A 21709-nucleotide genomic window follows, 5' to 3' on the forward strand; every position below is an offset into this window, starting at 1 on the left:
AACCCACCCCCCCCCAACGCCATCGTGGATTCATCTATTCAGAATTCCCGGAACTTTTCTTTGTAGAAGAAAAAAAACACACACCCGGATCATAAAGCGGGCTAGGAGGGGGGGGGGCAGAGAGAGGAGGATGAAGTGGGGGGAAAAGAAGAGTGACCGTCTCCTTGGCAAACCAACACCCCCCCCAAAAAACACGTGTTTGTTGCCATTAAAAAAACAACCACCCCCCTCGGCTTCTTCTGGGTTTAGAAAAATCAAATTTGGGGGGCGTAATTTTAACTTTTCTCCTGGGGAGGGGTGTTAAGGAGGATGCTGCCAGCCAGCCACCAAGTCACAATGTGGCCTGTTGGGAAAGCCCCCCCCCAGGGGGCAAGAGGAGGGGGAGAGGAAGGAAGGGGGAGACATGCGATCTTCCTCCACTGCGGGGCAAAGATTTGGGGGGGGGGTCCGGGACGGAGGACCGGGACCCAACAGGAGCTGTTCAGACACCCCCCCCCCCGATTAAAGGGTCTCCCCTCCGCACAACCAGGAGCGAGAAAACATTTCAAAGGGAAAAAACTCCTGGGCTTTCTAAATTCCCGCTTCGCAGGCCCCTCCCCGGCAGGATGAGCTTGGCGGCGTTCGTGGTGGTCGCCGTGAGTCAGAGGACCAATCTACGCCCCGTCCCCGTTGCCCCCCCCCAACAACAAGGGTCCCCGTCCCCCCTTCCCCAGTCTCAATCGTTGGTTTCCGGGTCCGTCTGGGCCATGTAAGCATCCAGCTCGGCGTTCCAGGTGTCCTTTCGTTTTCGACATGTAAGCGTCCAGCTGGTTATCCAACTGCTCCTTGGTCAGCGCCGGGCGAGTGGTGCCTCTGCCTCGGCCCCGGCCTCTTCCGCGGCCCCCGAAGCCGCCCCTGGCCCGGCCGGCCATGCCGCGACCTTGGGAAGGGAAAAGAAGATGGGAGGGCAGAGTTAGAAGGCTGCGAAGTGGGGTGGGGAAGAATTAGGTACCCAACCCAGGGTGGATAACAATTGACGATTATTATTATTTAAAATCAGATTTTTTAAAAAGAAAAATAAAATTCAATTTTTTTAGAAAAATAAAATTCAATTGTTTAAAAAAAATTAAAATCCAGATTTTTAAAAGTTTTAAAAATTCAGATTTTTAAAACTTTTTTAAAAATTCAGATTTTTAAAACTTTTTTAGAAATTCAAATTTTTAAAACTTTTTTAAAAATCCAGATTTTTAAAACTTTTTTAAAAATCCAGATTTTTAAAACTTTTAAAAATCCAGATTTTTAAAACATTTAAATCCATTTTTTAAAAATTGAATTTATTTAAATAAAATGCTTTGGGGAGTAAAAAAAAAAAACCTATCTAAAGATAATTTTCTACTTAAGATACGTTCATAATTTAGTTTATTCGGCATCAAACGGAGCTTAAGTTATGTATATTCTGCAATATTGGGAGTGTCGGTGAGCCGCCGCGGGACAGAAATGATCCTGGCCCTTTAAAAATGATGATTTAAATGGAGTTGATTTAAATCAAAACCTTTTTGACTGGGGATTGAAATCAGGGTTGAAACGTGATCCAAATCGACTTGATTTAAATCCATCCTAACTACCAACCCCAACGATCCCCCCCGAGACCGTTCGTCGGGTTCATTAAACTCACCTCTGCCGCCGAGGCCGCCCCGTCCCATGGCTCCTCGGCCCAGGCCACCCCTGCCGGGCCCTGCCCTCCCTCGCATGCCTCCTCTCCTCAGGCCCATCCGGGGGCCGAGACCCCGGCCCCCCCGAAGCAAACTGTATCCTGTAATGAGAGAGGGAGGGGAGAAGGGTCAAACACAGGGATCGCTTTCGGAGATTAAAGCCCTACCAGTAAATTCAAACTGGTTCTAACCCCCCCCCTCCAAACTTCTCAAGCCTCCTCCCCAGGTAAGAAATCACCCCTTCCCCAGGGCAAAAACCAAAGAATCCCACCCTCCAGAAACAATAGCAATAGCAGTAGACTTATATACCGCTTCATAGGGCTTTCAGCCCTCTCTAAGCGGTTTACAGAGAGTCAGCATATTGCCCCCAACAAACTGGGTCCTCATTTTACCCACCTCGGAAGGATGGAAGGCTGAGTCAACCCTGAGCCGGTGAGATTTGAACCGCTGAACTGCTGATCTAGCAGTAGCCTGCAGTGCTGCATTTAACCACTGCGCCACCTTGGCTCTTACAACACACTCACACACAATCAAATTATTCCCCAGTTCTGTTCCAGTGATGTGGTTTCGCACACAGCCCACCGTCCGTCCGTCCTCCCCATGGATGTGGCAAACTGGATCCAGTTTAAGATGCCAGTTTTGAACTTTCTCGCCTGCTTCAAAAAAACCGACTGTCGCTTCCTGCCATTCCCACAACCACACAGGTTTGTTACGGACAGGTAATCCTCAACTTACGACCGCTTGGAAGTTACGAAGGCGCTGAGAAACAGGGACTTTAAACCTGCATTTAGGAATGCTGCAGCGTTCCCTTCCGTCCAGTAATGATATTTCTATTCTCTTCACTAACGGTTCAGGCAGGCGCATAAGGTCCGTGATGGCGGCAGGGCGGGGCCTCGCCTTTGTACCGCCTCTGTCTCAGTCACATGACCAAACTTCACACAACGGTGGTGTGTGTGTGATCGTTGTTTGAGATCTTTCCTGCGAGCTCCCAACAACAAACAAATTCGACAGATCGCTTGACTAACGTGATTCGCTTAACAACCGTAACGAAAAGAAAAAGGCTGCCAGATTAGGCATGACTGAGTAATCCACCTTGCATAATAATAAGAAATTCTGGTCACAATTGCGGTCGTAAGTTAAGGACTATCTGTATTCTAAAAGACAGCAATATATGAGCAGCACAGAAAAACCCACAACCAGTTGTTCATCTCGCCAAGGGTCACGTTTTTGAGAGCCCGCCCCCCCCTTACGGCGCACTCACCTCGCAGCGGGATTCCTCCGCGCAGCAGCCCCCGCGCTCCGCGTCCCCCGCGCATGGCGCCCCGGGGCAAGCCTCTCTGCCCCATCGGCAGCCCCCGTCCTCCTAAGGCCCCACGAGCCAGGGCTCCCGCCGGGCGGCCTAATCGTGCCTGGATGTTACTTTTCCCCAGACGCTGCTTCAGGCTCTTCTGAAAGAAGGGAGGGTTAGAAGAAGAGGAAGGGCAGGAGGAGGGACAAGCAGGGGGTGCACATGGCACGCCCAGGTGTGAGCTAGCTTACATCACCTATAAGGCAGAAATTTGCATTATTAGCGGCATCCCTGGGGGGGGGGGGGCGGGGGGAGAGAAAAATCACACGGCTGGCTTTTGCTGCAGGAAGACATCACTCTTAAGCTTGGTGGCTGAATGACTACCTCTTAATTCAGTTTTAAGTTAGTAATTAATTAATTTTGAGTCAGTAATTAATTAATTAATTTGAGGGACTTCCAGAAAGGGGGGTGGGCAAGCTATTTTCCAAGGCACTGAAAAGCCAGACAAGGAATAATGGATGGAAATCAAACAAGGAGAGATTCAATCACACGGCTGGCTTTTGCTGCAGGAAGACATCACTCTTAGTTTGGTGGCTGAATGACTACCTCTTAATTCAGTTTCAAGTTAGTAATTAATTAATGTTGAGTCAGTAATTAATTAATTAATTTGAGGGGCTTCCAGAAAGGGGGGTGGGCAAGCTATTTTCCAAGGCACCGGAAAGCCAGACAAGGAATAATGGATGGAAATCGAACAAGGAGATTCAACATGGAAATAAGAAGAAAATTCTTGAGCGTAAGATCAACCCATGGGATAGAAGTTGCCTTCAGAAATTGGTGGATCTTCCATCGTTGGAAGCTTTCGAGACTGGACCTCCATCAGTCAGAAATGGTGTAGGGTCTGCTTGGGCGGGAGGGGGGTTGGACTAGATGACCTGCAAGGTCCCTTCCAACTCTTGTTAATCTGATCTAAGCTTGAGGGCAAGCCAAAAGGGGAGAGTAAATGCCCCCCCTCTCCTTTGAATCCATCCAATAAATCCTTCCATTCGCCACTTGTCAGAACTGAAGCAACTTCTTGGATGAGAAGGGAAACAGTTTTCAAAGGGAAAAATAAAAAAAAAAGGAAGTCCAGATGCCTTTTGGGGGAGAGGGGGGAAAGCACTTTTGGGACAGAGGATCCCATTCCACAAAAGGATAGGACGTGAAGAAAAGAGATCTCAGCGATCTCAGCCGTAAGTTTTAAAAGTGGGCTTGCCTCGAGAAGGAAGATCCACGTTACCCTTTCAAATGCCTTTTTGCAGGTGGAAAAGCATGAACAGCAATAGTCCTTAGACTTATATACCACTTCACAGTGCTTTATAGTCCTCCCTAAGCAGTTCACAGCATATTCTCCCCAGACCATCTGGGCCCTCGGAAGGATGGAAGGCCAAGTGTCCCTGTAATGGAATTTGCCACGTTACAAGCCTAGAGAGATGAAAACAGTACAGGATTCTCTCGTGTGTGTGTGTGTGTGTGTGTATAAATGGCTCTGTGTGTGTATGTATTATGTGTGTGTTTCATCATAACTCTGGAATGCCTCGAGCAATTTCAATCAAACTTGGTACACAGATGACTTACTCTCTGGAGAAAAATACTGGGGGTGGTGGTGTAAGACACCCCTAACACCCCTCGGGTGTGTGTGTGTTCCATTAAGATACAGCCTGTTGTGCCTTAAAATGGCTTCTACTGTACAGCGCAGTGGAGTTGCATGATAACGGCTTCAGAGTACTCCACAACAGGGCTCCCTCTGATAAGACACAGCCTGTTGTGCCTTAAAATGGCTTCTACTGTACAGCGCAGTGGAGTTGCATGACAACGGCTTCAGAGTACTCCACAACAGGGCTCCCTGATAAGACACAGCCTGTTGTGCCTTAAAATGGCTTCTACTGTACAGCGCAGTGGAGTTGCATGATAACGGCTTCAGAGTACTCCACAACAAGGCTCCCTCTGATAAGATACAGCCTGTTGTGCCTTAAAATGGCTTCTACTGTACAGCGCAGTGGAGTTGCATGATAACGGCTTCAGAGTACTCCACAACAGGGCTCCCTCTGATAAGGGGGAAAATCCAGCATTAGAAATAACATTTGGTCCAGACATTTCCCCCCCCACAGCAAGAGGGGTGGAATCCTATCCCCAAACAATACTGGGTTTTGTTCCCATATATAAATATATATATATATAATATAAATATATATAAAAAAACAGTGGCCACTTTCATTCACATCTCTCCCCGGCGCTCTGGCTGTGAATTTGCAACCGGACGCCGTTTCTAAAGAGAAGAAAGGGCAGAGTTTTGCTAATAATTCACCCGACTGTGTTCGAAAGGAGAGAGGGACCATGGCCTGAAATTCAGCCCTGCGGGATCCAATTGGGATCGTTTACAGGGATCAGAGGTTTCGCCTTCCGAGCTTTTAGGGATTGCCAGAGCACATCCTCACTGTCACCCTCCAAGTCCTTTCCCATCCACCCGCAGCTGCTGAGTGTCTCCTCCCCCGGCCTCACCTGCTTGAGTTTCAAGGCAGCCTGGACGGAAGGCCTGTTTTCCATCTGCTGGGCCAGCCTCCGGTTTCGAGCACTGGCTAATTGCTGCTGCTGCATAGTGGCGCGAATATTCACCGGGATCGGCTGTTTGTTCTTCAGCATATTAGTGAAGCTTCAAGGTCGAACAAAACGGGGGTGTTTAAGCAAAAGGTTTCATGTATAAACCCACTTTAAGAGGCATTTCACAGCCCTCTCAGAGCAGAAGGGAGGCGGGCGCACAGCTGCATCCCACGAATTTTTTTTTTTTTTAATAAAACGCAATAAAGGTGGTTACACACACACACAAGATCCCGTTTAAAGCGTAATGGGAACGCTTTTCTTTTTTGTTCTCCTCATTTTTCCACAAAGCGTGCGGGGGGTGGGGAAGGGACGGGGGACAGACGGGGGGGGGACAGACACACACAACATTCGAAAAGGCGTGGATGGAAAACCAGAGACGGATGGATGTCCGGATAAAATCAAGCAAAGGTGGGAAACAGGACAGAGCGAAGCAGAAGTGGCGGTGAAGAGACGGGAGGAGGGCTGAGAGGGGAGGGGGAGGGATGCCTAAGTAGACAAGGGGGGGGAGGGAGGAAGGTTTGGAGGATGTTAAGAAAAAAACTGCTGGGCTACTCCCAAAGCTACAACCTTCTAGAGACCAGGACAAATAAAGGAGATCAAAATGAAAGAATAGCGAATACTGCAAGCTCCCTCCAAGCCACCATCTTAGCAATAGCAGTTAGACTTATATACCGCTTCCTAGGGCTTTCAGCCCTCTCTAAGCGGTTTACAGAGTCAGCATATCGCCCCCACAGTCTGGGCCCTCATTTTACCCACCTCGGAAGGATGGAAGGCTGAGTCAACCCTGAGCCGGTGTGAGATTTGAACAGCCGAACTGCAGTCAGCTGAAGAAGCCTGCAGTGCTGCACTCTAACCACTGCGCCACCTCGGCTCTTGGCATCCTGAAACTGGCATTGAGGTATCCCGAAACCATAAACCTGGCTCTAGTTCTAGTTCCACCTTAGGCATGGAAGCCAGCTGGGCGACTTTGGGGCCCATCACTAGGACACAACTGTGCCCAACGTTTCTGTTGTTAAGTGAGACATTTGAGTCATTTCTACCCCATTTTGCGACCTTTCCTGGCGCGGTTATTAGGTGAAAGGCTGCAGCTGTTAAAACGAGGGTCGGAGTTGGTTCAGTCAATCCAGCTTCCCCACTGACTTGGCTTGCAACGAGTGTACGAGTCGGGTTTGCCAAGCTGAATTTTGACCCAGGGATGCTGCAAACGTTCGTTAAGCGTGAGAAACGAGGAGTCACTGGCCACTTTTTCAAGCGGTATTGTAACTTCGGTCGCTAAATAGCAATAGCAGTTAAACTTATATACCGCTTCATAGGGCTTTCAGCCCTCTCTAAGCAGTTTACAGAGTCAGCAAATTGCCCCCACAGTCTGGGTCCTCATTTCACCCACCTCGGAAAGGATGGAAGGCTGAGTCAACCTTGAGCCGGTGAGATTAGAACCGCCGAACTGCAGATAACAATCAGCTGAAGTGGCCTGCAGTACTGCACCCTAACCACTGTGCCACCTCGGCTCACTAAACAAACTGTTGCGAACCGAGACTATCAAGATCTTCTCCAGGGAAGAAAAATACCCTGAAAACATCCCAGCCATCATACAGATTACGTATTACCTGCAGATTTTTTTAAAAATACTGAGTTACTATACTCTTCTGCTGGACGTTTAGGCCAATTTAACCTAGGAATATCATTTAACACAGAAGGGGAAAGGAAAGCGAAAAGCTTTGGGCAACAGCCGGACGTTTGAACTCACAAGAGACACGGACGCGGAGGAAGAGGAGTGCAAAGGAGAGGAAGGAGCAGGTGATGGAGCCAAGCACTTGCCTCTTACAAGGCCCCCGAGGAGCCTTCGGGCTGGTCAGAGTGGCCAGCTGCCTGCCTCTTACAGCACAGACCACACGAGCTCACACGCGTGTGTCTGCCTCGGGCACGGCAGGAAGCCTCCCGCAGCTGCGGTGACATGCTACCACACCGCGGGTGTAATACCACACATCTCTAGAATATGAACACACGTGGAAGAAAAAAAGGAGGGCGTTTTCCTCAGGACACATCCCACCACGCAAACCGGGTTTTGTTTTTTTTGGGGCCGGTTAAGACCGACACGCGTTTTGCCCTTTTCAACCTGGTGTACCACGGCGGGCTGCGGGATCGAAGGGCAGCGGGGAGCTGCCCGCGCGGCTCTCGGGTGCCTCTGGATAGATTACAAGCATCGCAAAGACCGCCTCTTGCTCTGGATACCAAACACGAGTTTACAGAACTAAAAAAAAAAAAAAAAAAAGAACGTAAAAAATAAAAAGATCTTATGAGCTGAAGGTGGCCGTTGGGATTCCTCACCGCTCGTTAAGAGACATCTTGCTGGTGCTCTTAAGCACGACTTTCGGGGCTGACTGCGAGGCCATCTCCGGTGCCCAGAACCTGCGCAAAGAAAGGAGGGTGTTATTAAAAGAGCCCGGTTTATTTATTTATATATCCTGCCTTTAATATTGTTTTTTTTCAAATAGCTCCAGCTGGCGGACATATCCAAGGCGCTTTCTCCTTCCTATTTTCCTCCCAGCAACAACCCTGTGAGGTATTATTTATTTTATTTTATTTATGGGGTTTGTATGCCGTCCACTCTCAAGAGACTCAGGGCGGCTTACAAATAAAAAGGAAGGGGGAACATACAAAAAAAATAATAAAAAACATTAATAGCAATAGCAGTTCGACTTATATAGCGCTTCATAGGGCTTTCAGCCCTCTCTAAGCGGTTTACAGAGTCAGCATATCGCCCCCACAGTCTGGGTCTGTTGAGTGTTTTAAATTGTGGTATTGTTCTGTTTGTGTTCTTTTTTTCTTATTTGTACCCACCCACCCCCCCGACTTGGGTTGTGAGCCGCCCTGAGTCCCCTCTTTCTTTTTTCTTATTTGTACCCCCCCCTGACTTGGGTTGTGAGCCGCCCTGAGTCCCCTCGGGGAAAAGGGCAGCATAGAAATATAATAAATTCAATTCAATTCAATGAATCCCTAGCTGTGGAGCCAGCAGCTACAGAAGCTCCTTAGGCCATTGAGGGGAGGGGGGGCTTCCCCCCCTCTCCACCAGCCTACCCTGCAGGGTTCTCGTAGTAAGGGAAATTTCAGGAACCCTTGATTCAGAATCCAATATGGGCTTTTAGAGGGGGGAATACATTTTACGAAGCGACAAGAGGTAGAAATGGGAGGGAAAATAAGTTTACGAATGCCAATCATGGCTAGCATGGAAAATAAAGATGTATAAAACTAGGACCATGGCAAGGGAAAAATTGAAAAGAAAATTGTAAATAGGCTCTAGTTATTAATATTCTTGTCATAGCTACTGACTTTTCTTTGGCTTTGCTTTAATTGCAACTGCTATCCCTGACTTTTCAATTAAAATAAATGAAATAAAAGATATTTTATTAAATATTGTATGCATAAACATGGATCAAATTTAAATATTTTCAAAAAATAAAACATAAAAATTATAAAATAAGTAAAAAAATATACAGACGCCTCAGATGGGATATGTAGTACAAAAGACACCCCCCTCCCCCCAAAATAAGCGCCAGGTTGGGGGGGGGATGAGCACATGGGGGCAGCCCCACCGCCTCTCCACCGGAAGTGCCGGCCCCACTTCCGGTAGGCCGCGTTTCGAGCCTGTCACGTGGCCAACGGTCCCGGGGAATCCCTCCAAACCCCACCGGGCCGCCGCCGCCCCCCCCCACGCGGTTTCCCTCACCGTCGGGGTCGAAGCTCGCCCTGCTTGTTTTGCGGCTCTGCCGGCGGCTGCGACGGGAGGCTCCGTTCAGGCCTCGCCCGGCCGGCCCCCTCGGATGCCCTGAACGCCAAGATGGTGGCGGTGTGGTTCTCCCCGTCACTTATTCGACCCTCGGGAGCAGCAAAGACGCGCTCTCCGCCGCCGCTGCTGTTGTCGCTGCTCCGCCGCCGCGGCTTTCTCCTGCTCTCAAATCTCCCCTCAGAAAAAGCCCGGCAAAATGGCGCCGCCCAAGGCTTGGCTTTCTTCACGGGCTCGCGCATGCGCCGGCGAGGGGCAGGAGAGGGGGGAAAAAAACGGCTCTCCCGAGTTGCGCAGGCGCAGAAGAGCGAACGCGCGAGCCAGAGACAAGGGCGGGGCCCCAAGAGCGGCGCCGAGCGACGAATAGCGACTCGTGTAGCCGCCGAGGGGCGGAGCTACACTTCTCCATTCATCAGGAGGCTGGCAGGCCGCGAGGGGGCGGTGCTGGGCGGCTGTGGGCGGGGCGTCACGTTTTTTTTTATGAATGGGAAGGAACTTTTTAACTTTTTAATAAAAAGTTTTTCTTTTGTCTCCCCTTCTTTTAAACCTCGGAGTTGATTCCCAAAGAGGCTGTTCGCAGCATGGCTGGTTCCCCCTGTATGGAAAAGTGTGAAGTTTTTGCATTTTGCTGGCCAAGCCCCCCCCCCCCCCCATGGCCATTTTGCGAGTGCGCCCGCAAAACCACACTCCAGACTCCTGCTATGGCCCTGGGTCTACCTCCCTGTTTCCCCCAAGCTCCCCTCTTGGGAGGACTAGCTGTATTGTAAATACAGTCCGGTTGTCGAGTGCCTGAATGCTTATCATGTGACCTGTGAAGATGCTGGATGATGGTCGTAAGTGTGAGGAGAGATCCTGAATCACTTTTTTTACAGTGCCGTCGTAAGTCTGGACAGCCGCTCCATGAACGGCTGTGAGTTCAGGTTGTAAGGTAAAGATTCCCCTTGCATATACGTGCTCCAGACTCTAGGGGGCGCTGCTCATCTCCATTTCAAAGCCGAAGAGCCGGCGCTGTCCGAAGACGTCTCCGGGGTCATGTGGCCGGCGTGACTCAACACTTCCCTTCCCACCAAAGGTGGTTCCTATTTTTCTACTTGCATTTTTTACGTGCTTTCGAACTGCTAGGTTGGCAGAAGCTGGGACAAGTCACGGGAGCTCACTCCGTTATACGGCGCTGGGGATTCGAACCGCCGAACTGCCGACCTTTCTCATCGACAAGCTCGGCGTCTTAGCCCCTGAGCCACCGCGTCCCTCTTGGCGTAGGAGCCCCATACTGCCTTCCACCCCTCTTCCCACAACGCCCACCCCCGCTTTCCCTGACTCCCCCCCCCTCCCGAAAGACCAAACCAGGCGCAGTGCACACAAAACGGCTTTAATCAGCAGCGGTGTCTCAGCAGGCGGTTACAAGGCATTTCGGGGTGCTCCCGGGCGGGCCGAGAAGCCGCGAGAAGAGGGGGAAAATAGGCGTTGCGGAAGGGACAGCAAACGGCCGCTGGGCTCGAACCGTCCACCTCCTAAGCGTTGCGTTCCCGCGACGGCCGCCAGCCGCTCAGGTTTCCTCGGAAAAGAAAGGGTTGCAGGCCACGGTTAAGGCCGCCACCAGGATCACGAACTCCTGGAAATCGACCTCCCCGTCGCCGTTCTCGTCCAGATCGTGCATGATCTTGTCCACCACCTCCGGATCCCTCTGGGTCTGGAAGAGAAAGCGGACCAGGATTTGGGGTGGAAGCCAGCGGGGCGACTGTGGGCTCGTGACTAGGAGACTGGGAGTTCTAGTCCCACTTTGGGCACGCTATCCGGCTGGGTGCACTTTGGGCCGATCGCCAGGAGAATGGGAGTTCTAGTCTCGCCGTAGGCATGAAAGCCAGCTGGGTGACTTTCGACCCATCACCAGGAGACTGGGAACTCTAGCCCCGCCTTAGGCGCAAAAGCCAGCTGGGTGACTTTGGGCCAATCGCCAGGAGAATGGGAGTTCTAGTTCCGCCGTAGGCATGAAAGCCAACTGGGTGACTTCTGATCCATCACCAGGAGACTGGGAATTCTAGCCCCGCCTTAGGCGCAAAAGCCAGCTGGGTGACTTTGGGCCAATCGCCAGGAGAATTGGGAGTTCTAGTTCCATTTTAGGCAAGAGAGCCAGCTGGGTGACTTCGGGCCCATCGCCAGGAAATTGGGACTTCTAGTCCTACCTTAGAAGTTAAGCAAACATTGGACGAATCAAAATGGAGCTGGAAGGGACCTTGGAGGTCTTCTAGTCCAGCCCCCTGCTCAAGTAGGAGACCATATCCAATTACAGACAAATGGTTTTCCAATCTCTTCTTGAAACCCCCCAGTGAGGGAGAAGGAAGGAAGGAAGGAAGGAAGGAAGGAAGGAAGGAAGGAAGGAAGGAAGGAAGGAAGGAAGGAAGGAAGGAAGGAAGGAAGGAAGGAGAAAGTAGAATAACAGAGTTGGAAGGGACCTTGGAGGTCTTCTAGTCCAGCTCCCTGCTCAAGTAGGAGACCATATCCCATTACAGACAAATGATTTTCCAATCTCTTCTTGAAACCCCTCAGTGATGGAGAAGGAAGGAAGGAAGGAAGGAAGGAAGGAAGGAAGGAAGGAAGGAAGGAAGGAAGGAAGGAAGGAAGGAAGGAGAAAGTAGAATAACAGAGTTGGAAGGGACCTTGGAGGTCTTCTAGTCCAGCTCCCTGCTCAAGTAGGAGACCATATCCCATTACAGACAAATGGTTTTCCAATCTCTTCTTGACACCCCCCAGTGATGGAGAAGGAAGGAAGGAAGGAAGGAAGGAAGGAAGGAAGGAAGGAAGGAAGGAAGGAAGGAAGGAAGGAAGGAAGGAAGGAAGGAAGGAAGGAAGGAAAAAGAATAGCAGAATAACCAAGTTGGAAGGGACCTTGGAGGTCTTCTAGTCTAGCCCCCTGCTCAAGTAGGAGACCATATCCCATTACAGACAAATGATTTTCCAATCTCTTCTTGAAACCCCTCAGTGAGGGAGAAGGAAGGAAGGAAGGAAGGAAGGAAGGAAGGAAGGAAGGAAGGAAGGAAGGAAGGAAGGAAGGAAGGAAGGAAGGAAGGAAGGAAGGAGAAAGTAGAATAACAGAGTTGGAAGGGACCTTGGAGGTCTTCTAGTCCAGCCCCCTGCTCAAGTAGGAGACCATATCCCATTACAGACAAACGGTTTTCCAATCTCTTCTTGAAACCCCCCCCCAGTGATGGAGAAGGAAGGAAGGAAGGAAGGAAGGAAGGAAGGAAGGAAGGAAGGAAGGAAGGAAGGAAGGAAGGAAGGAAGGAAGGAAGGAAGGAAGGAAAAAGAATAGCAGAATAGCCGAGTTGGAAGGGACCTTGGAGGTCTTCTACTCCAGCCCCCTGCTCAAGCAGGAGACCCTCGTCTAGGCCACTCCTGACCAAGGGCTGTCTAGTCTCTTCTTTAAAACCTCCCTCAACTTCTGGTGGCCAGCAGTCCCACTGGTTAATTGTTCTCAATGTCAGGAAATCCCTCCTTAGTCTCAAGTTGCTTCTCTCCTTGGTTAGTTTCCATCCATTGTGGTGCTTTGGAGAATAAATTGACCCTCCACCCCTCTTCTTTGGGGCAGCCCCCCCCCCAAAATATTGGAAGACTCCTATCATGTGTTCCCCCCCCCCCCCCGGTCCTTCCCTTCTCTAGATTGGAAGACGACCTGTCTCTCTTCTGGCGGGTTGAAGAGAAAAGCCGAGGGGGGGGGGAAAGAAAACCCCGATTTAAACCGAAGGACGGGGGGGGGACGTCCGTCTGTCCTACCTCCAAGAGCCCCCCCAGCTCATTCTCCAGCAATTCCTTCAGCTCCTTCTTGCTGAGCTTGTACTTGTCGCCTTCCTTGCCCGAGTAGTTGTGGAAGACGGAGATGAGGGCATCCACGGCTCTTTCCAACTGCGATGCCATCCTAGGTCCTGTGCGGGGGGGGGGGGAGAGAGAGGATGCTGAAGGCTCTCACCTGTATGGGAGGCAATCCAGGTATTGTCTGTCTAAAGGCCACCTGGGAGGGAGAGGGAGGGAGGGAGGGAGGGAGGGAGAGAGAGGAAACACTTTTGTTCCCTTCCTTCCTTCCTTCCTCCTTTCCCTCCACCTATTTATATATCCATCTATGTATATTCCTTCCTCCCTCCCTCCATCCGTTTTCTTCCCTCTCCTTCCTTCCTTCCTTCCTTCCTTCCTTCCCCTAGTCATCTACCCATCTTCATCCTTTCCTTCATACCTTCCTTCCCCTTCCATCCACCTATTTATCTATCTCTCCTTCTATCTCTGTTCCTTTCTCCCTCCCTCCCTGTCCATTTATGTATCTATCCATCTCTCTTCCTTCATCCCACCCTCCCTAACATCCGTTTTCCTGCCTCCTCCCTCCCATCTTATTTCATTCCTGTCTTCCTTCTTTCCTACCCAGCCATCTATTTATCTATCTAGCCTCCTTCCTTCCTTCCTTCCTTCCCTCCACCTATTTATCTATATATCCATCTATCTATATTCCTTCCTCCCTCCTTCAGTTTTCTTCCCTCTCCTTCCTTCCCTTCCCCTATTCATCTACCCATCTTCATGCTTTCCTTCATACTTTCCTTCCCCTTCCATCCATCTATCTATCTATCTATCTATCTATCTATCTATCTATCTATCTATCTATCCTTCTATCTATGTTCCTTTCTCCCTCCCTCCCTCTGTCCATTTATGCATCTATCCATCTCTTTTCCTTCATCCCACCCGTTTTCCTCCCTCCCTCCCATCTTATTTCATTCCTGTCTTCCTTCTTTCCTACCCAACCATCTGTTTATCTATCTAGCCTCCTTCCTTCCTTCCCTTCACCTATTTATCTACACATCTACCTACCTTCCTTTCTTCCTTCCCTCCCATCCACCTATTTATCTACCTACCTCTTTTCCTTCCTTCCTTTCTCCCACCCTCCCTCCCATCCCTTTTCCTCCCTCTCTCCCATTTTCCTTCCTCCCTTCCTCCCTCCCTTCCTTCCTTCTGGAGTTTTCAAGAAGAAATTGGAAAACCATTTGTCCGAAATGGTCTAGGGTCTCCTGCCCAATTACGGGATTGGACTAGAAGACCTCCAAAGTCCCTTCAAACTCTGTTATTATCTTATTCTATTCTTTTTTCCTTCCTTCCTTCCTTCCTTCCTTCCTTCCTTCCTTCCTTCCTTCCTTCCTTCCTTCCTTCCTTCCTTCCTTCCTTCCTTCCTTCCTTCCTTCCTTCCTTCCTTCCTTCCTTCCTTCCTTCCTTCCTTCCTTCCTTGTAACACTCTACATTGCAAAGTTGGCCAAATGAATCCAGCTTCCCCCTGGACTTGGCTTGTCAGGTCACAAAAGGGGGTTCAGGGGGGGCTGGACCGCGGCAAGGAAAGTCGCGAAACAGGGCAAAACTCGCTTCACGAACATCTCGGTTGTGGAAATTCTGGACTCCGTTCTCGCCGTAAGTTGAGGATTACCGCTACATCCTGGGAGGCTTCGACTGCCGCCGCGGCCTCTCTCGTCGAAGGGGTAACCGATACAAGAGACGAGACGAGGGATCGAGTGTCTCTGGCCATCTCCGCGCGGACAATGGGGACCATCCCCCGAGGCAGCTCAGATGACCGGCATGAAAAGGGTCTTTGTGGAACCCAAATCGGACGAGGACAAGAGGCGCCACGAAACCAGACCCCGGGACGAGCAAAGGATCTGAGTTCGCGTTACGGGCCGAGAACTCGAAGGACGTCTAAATTGTTTCCGGCATAAATCATGCAGGAAGACGGAATGAATTATTGAAATGGGGCTCTTGATTTTGTCCTGGGTTAAACGGGGCCAAAATCAGTTCAGGCCAGGCTGGACGACGCCGTTCACCACGTCGAAAAAAAGATCTCGAAAAACGGATAAATCCGATCTGTGGGTTTGTTTGCTCGGAGGTCTGTCGGGGTGAGAGGCGGAGCCCAAAGGAAGCGCCAACTCGTGGGGCGGAGCCAGGAGCAAATGGAGGCGGAGCCAATAAACGGGAAGACCGATCTCTGGCGGAAGCACAGATCGTCCTCATTTTACGACCAATGTCGGGGCGTTGCAAGTCGCAAAGCGTCGCCGGATGAAGAAAATTAAGGCGGAGAATCTTCCGCCAACACCGTACGAATTTGCCCCTTTTGCTGTGTTTGCAAAGCAGTGGTGCTCCTAAAAAAAGATCCTTTTGTTGGGCATACAAGTCCTCGACTTATAACCCTCCATTTACAACAGCACTCAAGGTTACAACGGCACTCAAGGTTACAACGGCACTCAAAAGAGTGACTTAGCTCCTTTCTTCCACGCTTAACGACCGTCCCCTGCTGTCACGCGATCCAAATTCAGAACTTGGCCACCGACTCACACTTACGACGGTCGCAGCATCCCGGAGTTCTGTGATCCCCGTTTGCGACCTTCCGATAGTCCACGGCGAATTCGCTTAACGGCCGTGTGACTAACTCAACAACTGCCGTGATCTGCTTCACAACTGCGTCAAGATAGGTCATAAAAATGGGACGAAGCTCACCTTTTAATGACCGTCTCGCTTAGCAATAGGAACGGCGGGATCCGTTCTGGTTATAAGTCAAGAATGAGCCCCGGATGCAATGCCAGCCACCCCCCACCAGAGGGCGCCCAGGTCTTCTAACCTCTCTGTTCCTAGCAAGCATTAAAATCCGATTTCGCAAGACTTGAAGTGACAAATCTCAGCTATTTGCTGGGGCTGGGCCCTCATTCCAGCCCTCTGAATTCTGCTGGCCTTTCATTCTTCTCTTTCTCTCATTTCCTGTCCCCAAAAGAATTGAGCAATCCTGTTCTTGGGTCACAGCTCCGGTCCTGTTTTTTTTTCCCTTCCCCAGGACGGCTGCAATTTCCACCTGGAATGTTCCCATAGCCACCCAAATCTTACCCACAGAACTTTGAATTCTTTTCCCAAACCCATATATATATTGTGGCCCGGCAGGAGCCGTTGGAGCTGCCACCAGACTCCGACAGCGAGGGCCCCTCTGAGTCGGCCCTGGAGGATGTGGAGGACCCTGGACAGGGTTCCGACTCCGAGCAGGGCGCAGAGAGACTGGTTGGCCTGAGCCTTGGATCAGTGGGGAGGAGACAAGGGAGAGGGATCCAGAAGCCAACTGTGAGTTGTTCCGGGATGCACGCCGTCGAAGGGCTACTCGGCGTCGAGAACAACTACGTAATTACAGGAGGTAATTACGCTCAGCTGATGGTCATTAGGCTCCTCTCCAGACTATAAAACAGACTGCTTGTGCAGAAGTCAACACTTTTGACTAAAGAGAAACAAACTTGGCAGGCTGGATTGCTGCCAGAGTGTGTCTGAAGTGTTGCCAAGGTTTGTTGGACTTGCTGACAAGGTCCTTATCTGTTTGTTTACTTGGCTTTCAGCCAGCGAGAGTCTGGTCTTGTTATTAAAGGACATTCCATTTTACGCTTGTCTCGGCTTTCGTTACTGGACGGAGGAGGGGGGCAGAACATATATATATTTATGTTATCAGCACAAATACAACACACACACACACACACACACACACACACACACACACACACACACACACACACACACATATATATATATATATATATATATATATATATATATATATACACACACACATACATACATACATACATACACACACATACATACATACACGAAACAACGACGGATATACAGCCAGCACCAATCAGCACGAATGGACATGAAATTAATTTTGAAGGAACCAGGTTAATCTCCGAAACTGAACACTTCAACAAGAGAATAATTATGGAAGCTATCGAAATAGAGAAACACCCCCACAGCATGAATAAATGTGACGATACCTCCCGCCTACCAGACATCTGGAAACTAGCCCTAGTCAAACAAACGTGCCCCACCCACCAACCAAGCCATTACAGCACGAAACAACAACGGACACGCAGCCAGCACCAATCAGCACCAATCTACTGATCATGATACAACCACACAACCAATCATTCCACTTACTAAAACAAAGCCAGCACTCCACACACACACACACACACACACCAAGATTTAGAGAAAGACGGCAGATCCAATCAGGCTTTAAGCCCAAAACCCCAGCCTGAAGATGGTGAGTGAGAACTCGCTGAAACGTTGCCAAGACAATCTCAATCTTACACGGGAAAAGACCCGAATACAACAAGAGCAGCATATTTATACATGTGTGTATGTGTGTGGGTGTGGGTGTATGTATACACACACACACACACACACACACACACACACACACACACAAATATATATATATATATATATATATATATATATATATATATATATATATATATATATATATATATATATATATATATATATATATATATATAAATATATTTTCACATTTTTCTTTAACAGACACAATTGCTTCGTGAACAATGCCTTGAATGGGCCTATCTGCTTATATATAGTTAATTTCCCCATTTTCTAATTTCTACCTCTATTGCCTAGCCATTGGTAAAACAAATCCCATATTGAGAAATATCCTGTACCTTCTTTAACATCAACCTATCAATTCCTGCGCAATCTACTTTTTTTTTTCTTCATTACACTTCCTCCTTGGGAGTATTTCCCCAATTTTTCCAGGGCTGTGCAAATACAATTCCTACTACTGTGGGGATATGCAGTATTAAATATATATATATTCCCTTTATCGTATTTTTCTGGCACTATGTCTAACAAAAAAAAAATATTTCGGTCTTATAATCTATGGGCTTTTTAAATCTTTATTTCTAGCCACACAAAATGTCCTTGCTTCTGCACATGTCCACCGCATATGATAATACGTTCCTGGGGTCTGATTATATTTCCAGGATTTTGTATGTTTTTGTGCATCTTTGCCAGTTTTTTCGGGGGGCAAACGCATTCTAATTCTTGAGGGGCCGTGCCAGAGAAGAGGGGGGCAACCTATTCTCCAAAGCCATGGATGGGGAGGTCATTCAAGAGACTTAGAATAGAATAGAATAGAATAGAATAAGGAATAAGGAATAGAGGAGAGTAGAGAATAGAAAAAGAAAGAATAGAATAGAATAAGGAATAGAGTAGAGAATAGAATAGAAGAAGGAATAAGGAATTAGAGGAGAGCAGAGTAGAGAATAGAAAAGAAAAGAATAGAATAGAAGGAGGAATAGAGTAGAGAATAGAATAGAATACAAGAAGGCATAGAGAATAGAAAAGTATAGAATAGAATAGAATAAGGAATAGAGTAGAGAATAGAATAGAAGAAGGAATAAGGAATTAGAGGAGAGCAGAGTAGAGAATAGAAAAGAAAAGAATAGAATAGAATAGAATAGGAGGAATAGAGTATAGAATAGAATACAAGAAGGCATAGAGAATAGAAAAGTATAGAATAGAATAAGGAATAGAGTAGAGAATAGAATAGAAGAAGGAATAAGGAATTAGAGGAGAGCAGAGTAGAGAATAGAAAAGAATAGAATAGAATAGAATAGAATAGAATAGAAGGAGGAATAGAGTATAGAATAGAATACAAGAAGGCATAGAGAATAGAAAAGTATAGAATAGAATAGAATAAGGAATAGAGTAGAGAATAGAATAGAAGAAGGAATAAGGAATTAGAGGAGAGCAGAGTAGAGAATAGAAAAGAAAAGAATAGAATAGAAGGAGGAATAGAGTATAGAATAGAATACAAGAAGGCATAGAGAATAGAAAAGTATAGAATAGAATAGAATAAGGAATAGAGTAGAGAATAGAATAGAAGAAGGAATAAGGAATTAGAGGAGAGCAGAGTAGAGAATAGAAAAGAATAGAATAGAATAGAATAGAAGGAGGAATAGAGTAGAGAATAGAATAGAATACAAGAAGGCATAGAGAATAGAAAAGAATAGAATAGAATAGAATAAGGAATAGAGTAGAATACAGAATAGAATAGAATAGAATAGAATAGAATTAGGAATAAGGAATAGAGTGGAGAATAGAATAGAATAGAAGAAGGAATAGAGTAGAGAATAGAAAAGAAAAGAATAGAATAGAAGAAGGAATAGAATAGAGAATAGAATAAAAGGTCTTGGCCTTTGAACTTATGATCCTTTTTTATGACTGCCCCTTTTGAAATATGTGGTTTGCAGAGAAATCCTGAGTCATAGTAAACAAGACTCAGACCACAACCTCACCATCAGAGAAGGTTCATCGGGTCAGAGGAAATCGATATTTCGTGCAATCGTTAACCTTCTAAATAAGGGGGCTCCAGAGTTGGTTACTTTAAGACGGGTGGAATCCAACTCCCAGAATTCCTCGAGGGGCTGGCAGCGCTGGCTCTTCGGCATTGAAAGGGAGATGAGCACCGCCCCCTAGAGTCGGGAACGACTAGCAGAGATGTGCGAGGGTTTGGATTTGAAACGATCTCAGGCAGGAAGCTAAAGTGGGTTTATTTGGTTTTCTTTCGTTTTTTTCGGCAAATCGAGGGGTCTCAATGAACCCGAGGCAAAATATAACATCCCAGTGTGTCCCATAACTAAGTTTTCGCCAAGTTATTTATTCTTATTACTATAATTCAGGTGAGGCCAATCACCAGTTCCTAAATTTATAAACCTGAATGAAAGAATCTGTTGCCAAGCAGGATGATTTTTGCCAATTCTTTGTGGTTTCTCCCAATGTGTAAATCTAGAAATAATCACCAAAGATTATTGTTCTGGGAACAATGGGGAAAACACCCATTCAATTCAATCACCTGCCAATAACCCAATTCTTTTTAAAATCGAATTTCCTTCTTTGAAGATTGCAACATTCATTTGGTCTCAAAATAAATCTGAATTTAAGTTTAGGCTTAAATTAAAATCTTCAGTTTTTAAGGTGTATTGAAACAGCTGCTAAAAATTAAGACGGGTGGACTTCAACTCCCAGGATTCCTCAGGCGGCCGAAGACTTCTAGGGGTTGAATTCCACCCGTCTTAAAATGAGCAAGTGTGGAGCCCCCTGACTTAGAAGGTTAAAGTTTGCATGTAACAAGGTTTTCCTCTGATGTTGATCAAAGATTGATCAGGACTTTGGGGCGTCCTTTTCAGCAGGTTGAAAGATAGCCCGGAGGAATAATCACGGCTTTAAATTAATTCTGGATTAAGTTAATCAAGTTACGCTTTGGTGGATTCATTTGCTCTTTAAAGGGATTGAAGGTTGGGCCCATCTCGTGGGCATACTGGCATAAATTGGGCACCTGTCTCTGTGGAGAGGGTGGACTATGGGGGCTGTTGAACCCAGTTCCAACAATCCAACTTGTGATATTTTGTAGAGGAAACTGTCTCTCAAAATCCGTCCTTCCCGACGCTAAAAGGATCTCGGCTCCAGGGGTATGCAAGAGAACACAGAATCATGGAAGGGACTTTGTGACCCTACAAAACTCCAGGCAAACGGTTGCCCAATCTCTTCTTTCGAAGTGATGAAATATATACTTTTCTTAGGAAACCATTTAGGTCAAAAGTGCAATAGAACGCAGAATCATGGAAGGGACCTCGGAGGTCTTCTAGTCCAACCCCCTGCTCAGGCTGAAGACCCTACACAATTCCAGGCAAACGGTTGCCCAATCTCTTCTTTTGTAACCTCCAGTGATGAAAAGTATAATTTTCTCTGGAAACCACTTATGTCGAAAGGGGCAGTCATAAAAAAAAAGGGTCGTAAGTTTAAGGCCAAGGTGGCTGTGAGTAATACCACAATGGCCACAGAAACATCAAATAAGGAGGAACTCCATGGCCACAAACTATTCAGCGGCTTCTTTATAAATTCTGCAAGGCTTCTCCTTCCTCAATTCACTTCGCTCCCCGAGCTCCTGAAGACTCCTCCGATCGGATCTCCCAGCCGAGGTGAGTTATTGAATGGGACACGGCTGTTTTCATTGTTAAGAGGCTGTTTTGATGCACCTGAAAACCTGCAGATTTTAACCTAAATTTAAATTCAGATTTATTTCAGCTTGAATTTGGATGAAGGTTTCAATCATGGTGGAAGGAAGGAATAAAAAACCCTGTTTTTGAATGGGACACGGCTGTTTTCATCGTTAAGTGGCTGTTTTGATGGACCTTAAAACCTGAAGATTTTAACTTAACACCTAAATTTAAATCCTTATTTATGTCAAGTTTGAATTCAGATGAAAGTTGCAATCATAGAGGAAGAAAAAAAACCAGTGTTTCTTTAAAAAAAAAAAACAAGTTATTGCTGTGTGCTTGAATTGAATATGGCTCTTTTAACTGTTGGCGGCTGTTTCGATGCACCTTAAAATCTGAAGATTTTAACTTAAGGCTATGCTTAAATTCAGATTTATTTCAGATTCAGATGAAGGTAGCA

The 21709-nt window shown here is 47.5% G+C and overlaps 2 protein-coding genes across 6 annotated transcripts in view; both read right to left on the minus strand.

Annotated features, from left to right (window-relative positions):
* CHTOP (chromatin target of PRMT1) overlaps positions 1–9640 on the minus strand; it is an 11157-nt gene extending 1517 nt beyond the window's left edge. Inside the window, exons 1-6 of one of the 3 annotated variants that reach the window (XM_087705060.1) lie at positions 9344–9639; positions 7945–8025; positions 5518–5668; positions 2953–3139; positions 1655–1792; positions 385–919 (exon numbers count right to left, since the gene is read on the minus strand). In XM_087705060.1, coding sequence (XP_087561186.1) covers positions 654–919; positions 1655–1792; positions 2953–3139; positions 5518–5668; positions 7945–8009 — 807 coding nt within the window. In that variant the 5' untranslated portion in view covers positions 8010–8025; positions 9344–9639 and the 3' untranslated portion in view covers positions 385–653. Of the gene's footprint in view, positions 1–384; positions 920–1654; positions 1793–2952; positions 3140–5517; positions 5669–7944; positions 8026–9343 lie in introns of those variants that run through there. The other 2 variants (XM_087705061.1, XM_087705062.1) reach the window with 2 other exon arrangements.
* Positions 9641–10753: 1113 nt separating this feature from the next.
* The window catches only part of S100A1 (S100 calcium binding protein A1), a 56146-nt gene continuing 45190 nt past the window's right edge, over positions 10754–21709 (minus strand). For all 3 annotated transcript variants that reach the window (XM_087705064.1, XM_087705065.1, XM_087705066.1), the window contains exons 2-3: positions 13172–13320; positions 10754–11090 (exon numbers count right to left, since the gene is read on the minus strand). In XM_087705064.1, coding sequence (XP_087561190.1) covers positions 10947–11090; positions 13172–13320 — 293 coding nt within the window. In that variant the 3' untranslated portion in view covers positions 10754–10946. The remainder of the gene's footprint in view (positions 11091–13171; positions 13321–21709) is intronic.

This window comes from Thamnophis sirtalis, unplaced genomic scaffold (assembly GCF_051295495.1).
Source record: "Thamnophis sirtalis isolate CommonGarterSnake01/CBP01778 unplaced genomic scaffold, rThaSir2_p1.2 scaffold_2, whole genome shotgun sequence".
Taxonomy (NCBI): Eukaryota; Metazoa; Chordata; class Lepidosauria; order Squamata; family Natricidae; genus Thamnophis; species Thamnophis sirtalis.